The following is an 8120-nucleotide window of genomic DNA, read 5'->3' as shown; positions in this document are numbered from 1 at the left end:
AAGAGGGCGGGGCAGGGGGCGGGGCGGGAACGCCTCCGCGGAGTCTTGCGGCGCTGGCTCCAGCTGGATTGGCTCCTTAGTGTGTGGTTTTGGTAACTGCCTGGAAAAGATAACGGTCTCGTAGATGGCATCAGCAGGGATTGTAATTCTGGGTAGAGGTTGTTGGTGCCAGGCTCAGAGTATGGTCAATTCTAGACAAGAAACCAGGGACTCAGAGAGGCTATGATGGCAATGTTCTAGAACTGGATTATGGCGATCGTTGCTGAGCTCTTTTCGTTTTTATTTTACTGAGTAATTGCGGCATGGGGATTGAGCCACGGCTTTTCACCGAGCGACCTGCATCCCTGCCCCACTCCCACCCCTTAATTTTTTTTTAAAAATTTGAAATAGAGCCTCTTTAAATCCTAAACCACCCAAGCTGGGCTCAAATTTAGTTCTCCTGCCTCAACTTCCCAGAATGCTGAGGTTATTGGTGTGAGCCTCCACGCCCCGCTGCACAACTCTATGCTAAAAACTACATAATAAATTGTACCACTGACACAGGGAGGAGAAAGTTGAATACACCCTGGGAAGGTCCCTAGCCAATAGCTGAGTTAAAGCAATCGTGGAGGTTGAGTCAGGGGCAGACACCTTCTTAGGAAGGCAATGTGTACTTTCCCCCATTGAATGGTTGTGGCACCTTGTCAGAATTTATTTGATTATACTATATCTGTCCCAGTTCATTCATTCATTCATTTTTGAGGCAGGGTCTCTCTTTGTAATTCAGGCTGGCCCTGAACTCACTGTGTAGCCCAGGCTGGTCTCGAACTTTCAGCGATCCTCCTGCCTCAGCCTCCCGAGTTCTGGGATTGATTACAGGCGTGCACCACCGCTCCTGGCTCTGTCCAAGTTTACTTATAGGCTCTCTGTTTGATTCTTTTGTCTGTGAGCATTTTTCACAGTAGCCAAAAGATGAAGCAGACTTAGTGTCCATTGCCAACCTGGTCACCAGGGCTTTGTTGTAAATTTTCAAATTAGCAAACGTGAATCATCTAAATTTCTTCTTATTTTTCAAGAATGTTTCTGCTATTCAAGGCCCCTTGAGATATGAATTGGAAAATGGATTTTTTTTTCCATTTTGGCAAAAAAAATCATTGGGATTTTGATAAGGATTACATTAAATCTGTAGATCACTTTGAACATGGGCTTTCTTCCCATTTATTTATGACTTCATTAATTTCCCTTAGTAATGTATCATAGCTTTCATTGTATAGCATTTCATTTCTGGTTATGTTGATTCCTAAATGTTTTGTCCTTTTTTATGTTATGGCAAATGGGTTGATTTCTTAATTTTTTTTTCATACTACACATTGTTGGTAAATACTGTTTTAACTCTTGAGTAGCTGGTATTACAGGCCTATGCAACCATGTCTAGCAAATGAGCCATTTTTTGTTTTTGTTTTGTTTTTGTTTTTTTGAGACAGAGTCTCGATATTAGTTCAGGCTGGCATTGAACTCACTCTGTAGCCTAGGCTGACCTCAAACTCTTGGCCATTCTCCTGCCTCAGCCTTTTAAGTGCTGGGATTACAAGTATGCACCACCCGGCCTGGCTAAAGGAGCTTTCTTTTGTTTTGTTCTGAACCTCGAGATTGAACCCAGATAGTAGATAAGAGTAATTTGCTTGTATTTTGCTAAGTATTCTCCATTGATGTTCATAAGGTGTATTAGTCTGTGTTTGTGTTAGCTTTCTGTCACAGTGACAAAATGCTTGAGAAAGTCAGTTTAAAAAGAGGGAAGGTTCATTTTGGCTCAGGTTTCAGAGGTTTAAGTCCATGGTCACCTGGCTCCATTGCTTCTAGGCCTATGGAGAGGCAGAGCGTTGTGGCGGAGAGTAGAGTAAAGCTGCTAATCTCATGGGGATCTGGAAGCACAGAGAGAGGGGAAGGGGGTGAGGACAAATTGTGTGGTCTTGAATCAAAGAGAGAGGAAGAAGGGGCTACGGATGAAATGCATCCTTCAAGGGTACACCCTCCTTCCACGAGCTAGGGCCCACCTCCTGAGCTCTACCATTTTATAACAGCCCATTAAAATATGTGTTGTCAGTGGCTTCATCCACCGATGAGGACGGAGCCCTCATGATCCCATTGCCTGCCAAAGACCCTGCTTCTGAACACTGCTGCACTGAGGACCACGTCTTCAACATATGAGCTTTTTTTTTTTTTTCCTGGTACCAGGGATGGAATTTGGGTCCTTGTGCTTGCAAAGCAGGCAGCAGCACCACTGAGATAAATCCCCAGCCTGAAACATGAGCTTTTGAGTCGCATTTCATGCCCAAACCCTGAGAGCACTTTTTTCTTTCTTTCTTTCTTTTCTTTTTTTTTTTTTTTGGTCTCAGGGTTTAAACAGGAAGTGTTTGAGGAGGATGGGTGTTCATTCTTCTTTACATATTGGTTAGAGATCTGTTCAAATTTTCTATTTCTTCATGATTTAGTCCTGGAAGTTTGTGCGCTTCTATGAATTTGTCCATTTATTAAATTATCCAGTTTGCTGTGCACAATTGTTCGCCGCATTCTCTGATGGTCCTTTTCATTTTTGTAAAATTTATCACAGTGCTTACTTTTTCACTTTTATTCGCATTTCCCTCACTTCTCTCTCTGTCTCTCTTTTTCGGTGCTGTGGCTTTGTGCATATGCTAGGCAAACACTGTACCATGGCACTGCGCACCCAAGTCAGTCTAGCTAAAGGTGTGCCACTTTTTGTGACCTTTAAAAAAACAAGTACTTGTTTTGTTGGCTTTCAAAATTGTTTTTCTGTTTTCTGTTTGCTATAATCATTTTTCTCCAACTTTGGGTTTATTTTGTCCTTTTCTCAAGTTTCTTTCCCTTCCCTTCCCTCCCTCCCTCCCTTCCTTTCTTTTTTTTAGATTTAATCTCACTAAATCACTAAGTTGCCCTGCAGGCAGGGCTCAAATCTGTGATCCTCCTGCCTCAGCCCCCCAGTGTGCTAGGATTTGGGGGCACATACCACCACACCCAGCTGTTTTTTTTCCTAGTTTTTAAAAGTGCTATGGTGGGCTGGTGACGGGAAATCTTTGTTCATGTAAATATTTACAACTCTGACTTTTCTCAGCACTGCTTTCATTGCATCCCATTAGTTTTGCTGTGTTTTGTTTTCATCTGTATTTGTTTAGAGCTGTTTTTGAGGTGAATTCTTGACAAACTGGCCTAACAAAATTCTCACAGATTTTAGCAGGCAAACAGTTTAGCCACGAAGGATGGAGATGAAGAGCTGGATCAGCTATCAAGGGCAGAGGGTGTGACTTAGTAGGATTCCTTGTTAAGAATGGGCTGGCTAGGCCAAAGGTAGGACTGGTTCAAGGTTGAGACCCGTTGGGAAGAATGCTCACAGGAGCCTGCCTAAAGTTTGCCGGAGGCTGTCACTCACTCTCACTTGCTTCTGTAGTTATCCTCTCTCCTGCATGTCAGAATTTACCTCTACTAGGTTAATCCTATCAGCCCAACGACATTCTGTAATAGCCTCCTTCCCCCTCCTCCTCCCCTCCCCCCAGGATTGAATCCAGGGCCTTTACACTGAGCTACATCCTGAGCCCCACATTTTTTCTTTTGAGATGAGGTCTTGATAAACTGCTGAATTGCACAGACTAAGCTTGAACTTGTGTCCTCCTGCTTTCCACGGTGCTGGAATCATAGGTATGTGCCACCATGCTCAGCTACAGGGGATCCTTGATTTATGAACTAGATTCATTCCTGAGGGCTGGTTGTAAGTCAAGCTTAATTGAAGGCTCAGGCTCCTCTACGCAGCCTTCAAAGTCTCTCCTCTGTACACAGGCAGATCTCAGTGTCCTTAGACATTGGTGCAGGATTTCTCAATTATAACCCCACACAGGAAAGGATGTTGTAATGTTCTTTCCAGAATTCTTTAAAGATTACATCTGTATCTGAGACCATCTGGAAGTACAAGTGGCCAGCATTCAGGTTGTAACTCAAGACTTTGTTCATAAGTTAAAACTAAAATTCTGGTCATAACCCAAATTGTTCATGTGTCAGGCCGGTCCTAACTCAAGGGTCTATTGTACTTTCTTTCATTAACAACAGCAACCAAATAACAATAAAAACCTATCCTAACATTACACCACATATGGAAATTAATTCACAATAGGTCGCGTACCAATTCCTCACAAGGAATGTAAACATTATGTCCTACAAACATGTACTAATAAAAAAAATGAAAAAAAAGAGCTCTAAATATAGGAGCAAAAATTATAAAACTCTTAGAAGAAAACATAAGGGAAAGCCCCATGACACAAATTTGGCAATGATTTCTTAGAACACTGACATCACAGGCATTAAAAATAAAAATAGATAGATTGGACTTCATCAAAACTAATAACTTCTGTACATCAAAGGACACAGTCAACAGAATGGAAAGGCCACTTATGGCAAGGGAGAATATATTTGAAAATAATACACACAAAGAGGGACTGATACCTGTAATCTAGCAAATCTACCATTCAACAAGAACAAATCTGACTCAAAAATGGGTAAAGAATTTGAATATATATTTCTCTAAAGTTACTCAAAGAGCCAACAAGCACACGAAAAGATGCTATAAAAAGCACTGCCTCAGCAAGCACCAGGACCTGAGTTCAATCCCCAGTACAAAAAAAAAAAGAAAGAAAGAAAAAAAAAAAGATGCTCAATGTCTTCTGCTCCTTAGAGAAATGCAAATCAAAAGAACAATGAGATATCAACTCATACCCATTAGGATGGCTACTGTGAAAATTCCAAATCTGAAAAAGCCCCAGAAAATAAAAGGTTTTGTTGAGACTGTGGAGAGACTGGAATCCACTGTTGGTGGGAGGGTAAAATGGCATCGCTGCTCTGGAAAACAGTACAGCTGTGCCTCAGGAAGAAACCGTCTGTCTCGGGAAGAACGCACTGTCTAGGTGCGTTTGTGTCTGGATGTCCCCTCCAAAGCCTCGGCAACCATAGGTGGGGCTTTTTCGGAAGTGGCTGGATCTAGAGTCTGTGACACTGGAATTGATTCCCAGTGCAATGCTAGGATCGAGGACAGAAGGATTAAGGGTGAGAGTGCTACTGGTTTAAGTAGCCGGGATAAGAGATAAGGGATAGAAAGACCTGTGGTTGTTCCTTGTTGCTTTGCTGCCTTCTGCCTGTCATGACCCACGTCTCCTCTGCAATGCCCGTCTGCCGTGCCACCCTGCCTTGGAGCCAGCTGATTAAGGACCGAAACCTCTACAGACTGTGAGCTAAATAAACCTTTCCTCCTTTAACTTTGGGTGTTGGGTATTTTGTCTCAGTAACAAGAAAAGTAACTAAGACGCACACAAACGCATAGAATCACCATAGATCCCGTAATTCCACTTATCGATACATGCCTCAAATGATTGAAAGTAGACTCTAGAAGAGTCATTTGTCCATTCACAGCAGCACTATTGACAATAGCTAAAAGCTGGAAATAATATTTATGAATGACTGGAGAAACAAAATGTGGCGTGTATATGCAGTAGAAGGTATTTACCCTTAAAAAGGTATGGAGTTCTGACACGTGCTGCAACTTGGTAGCCCTTGAAGACATACGCTAAGTGAAGTAAGCCAGTCACAGAAGGAAAACTAGGTTATACATCCACTTCCAAGAGGTAAGTACTGTGGGCTGAACTGTGTCTCCCCAAAAATTGTATGTTGCAACCCTGATCTCTAACATGACTGTATTTGGACATAGGGCCTTTAAAGAGGTAATTAAAGCTGGGTGTGGTGACACAAGCCTATAATCCCAGTGCTTCTAGAGGCTGAGGCAGGAGAAAGGTGAGTTCAAGCCCAGCCTGGGAAATTTGATGATTTAGTGAAACCTTATCTCAAAATAAAAACTAACATAGGGCTGAGTGTGTAGCTCAGAGCTAAGGCCTTGGGTTCAATTCCCAGTGCTGGGGAAAACAACAACAACAACAACAACAACAACAACAACAAAACCCCAAACAACAACAGCCACAACAACAAAACCAGAAACAAAACCAAAGCAAACAAAACCAGAAAACACCTTGCTCTTGGACTTTGACCTTCTGGGATTGTGAGAAAATAAATTCTGTTATTTAGGTCATCAACCCTATGGTAATTTGTTGCAGTGGTCAGAACAAATAACACAACACGGTCATGCCCCACATAATGATGATCGGGTCGTGGAGCTGCGTGATTCCCATCGCCAGGTGACATCACAGCCACTGTAATGTGATAGCGCTACACCACTCACGTGTTTGGTATTCTCAGACCTGTTTGGGGAATCCGTAGGAAGGTAGGGCACATGCAGTTACGTGCAGTATGTAATACTTGCTAGTGATGATACCTATGTTATCGCCTTATGAATTTACTATGTTATGCTTTTGTTACATTTTTAGTGTGCTACTCACAAAAGTTTACTGTAAAACTGTGTGCTCCACTAATCAAAATGAAAATGAGAACCTGTTTTGATGATGCAAACCCTTCCTTTCACTGCCTGATTTTCTGCCCTTCCTTTTTTAGCAAAATCAGAGTAGTTTATACCCTGTCTCCCCCCACCTCTGGCTCACTCCCTCTCTCCCTCTCCCTCCCTCTCTCCCTCTCCCTCCCTCTCTCTCTCTCTCTCTCTCTGTCTCCCCTTGACTTTATCCCTTATTCCTACAAAACAATTAGGAAACCATTCAAAGACAGTTAAACACTTTTTGAGAGACTATGAATAAGGTCACTGATCATTCCCATCTGTCCACAGCGATTTGGATCCCTTCCTCCTCCTCAAAGCACTTAGGCTCTTGTCTTCTGAGTTTTTCTTTTACAGAAGTAGCTTCTCTTCTTTTGGACCCAGCTGGCTCCACCGCCTGCCCTGACCTGTGGGATGTCCCCAGGGTCCTGGGCAGGCTTCCTACCCTTCCTCCATGGCAACTTCCCCCCCTGCTGTCTGTGCACTGATGCGTCTCAGGACCAACCTCCAGCCCCATCCTGCCTTGGAACTCAACCTTTCCCCATCTGCTCAGCCTCTCCCTAAGGTCTGACAGGCATCTGAAGCTCCACATGTCCCAAACTAAGCTTTGACTTCCCCTCCATACCTGTCCCTGCATTGTTCACCATCTCAGTAAAAGACACCACCGAGTGACCAGGTCAAAGTACAGGTGTCCTATAGCCCCAGACCAAAATTCCTGATGTCGCCTTGACTCCTCTTTCTGCCTCTGCTCACATCCAGCTCACCTGAGTCTCTCTCCCAACTCTCTCCAGGATCTGTCCCCTCCTCGCCTCTTCCTCCAGCTCCTGCTTTGGCCACATCACTTTCCTCTCTCATCTGGATGACCATGGTGATTTCCTAGCTGAATGAACAAATGAAGTGCTGTAAGTGTTGAAGATAAAGGCATGAAATAAAAACACATCCTGCTAAGCACACCATCAGAAATGTAATTATTTTCTATGCAGGTTGCAGTTGATAATAAGAAGTGATCATGTACGGGATATTCGTCTACTACCCAGAGAACTGGCAATTACCCCATTTTCCTCTCACCTGGTACCTGATAAACACCCAGTAAAACAGTGCAGGCATCACCAGGAAGTCACACATACTCTTTTGGCTGACGGAAAGTACGGCCATTAGCACTTAAGAGAGAAATTAGAGTTTGAGATACTGATCATAAAAAGAGCAAATTTATCACAGAAAAAGCTAGATGTTTTGCTTAAGATGATGCATGGTGGTTCTCTATAACAGGAGCAAGGGTGGTCTTAGTTTCAAAGAGTATTGTGTCTGAGCTGGGCATTGTGGTGCACACCTGTAATCCCAGCCCTTTGGGAGGCTGAGGCAGGCAGATCACAAGTTCAAGCCTAGCCTGGGCAACTTAGTGTCTTAGTAAGACCTTGTCTCAAGATTAAAAAAATAGAAGAAGGACTAAGGCTGTAGCTCAGTGTGAAGCGACCCCTCAAAGAAGTATAGATGTATGGTATCTCATCTGTACCCCTGACCCTCAGCCACTCCTATGTCCCGGTCCATTTCTAGGGAATAGAATTTATTTTCTCTCCTTTATATCTTGGGAATAGAAGCAGCTGGAGTTTAGGGTGTTTTTTTTTTTTTTTTTTTTTTTTTTTTTTTT

The 8120-nt window shown here is 43.1% G+C and overlaps 1 protein-coding gene across 1 annotated transcript in view; it reads right to left on the bottom strand.

The window, feature by feature from the left end:
- Window positions 1–7339, bottom strand: part of Pdcd5 (programmed cell death 5) — a 13201-nt gene extending 5862 nt beyond the window's left edge. The window contains exon 1 of the mRNA XM_010641033.2: window positions 7226–7339. Within this exon, the coding sequence (XP_010639335.1) occupies window positions 7226–7339 (114 nt within the window). The remainder of the gene's footprint in view (window positions 1–7225) is intronic.
- Window positions 7340–8120: the final 781 nt, after the last annotated feature.

Source organism: Fukomys damarensis, unplaced genomic scaffold (genome assembly GCF_012274545.1).
Source record: "Fukomys damarensis isolate Sample0158 unplaced genomic scaffold, DMR_v1.0_HiC HiC_scaffold_19, whole genome shotgun sequence".
NCBI lineage: Eukaryota > Metazoa > Chordata > Mammalia > Rodentia > Bathyergidae > Fukomys > Fukomys damarensis.
This window is presented reverse-complemented; position numbering and strand designations above follow the sequence as displayed.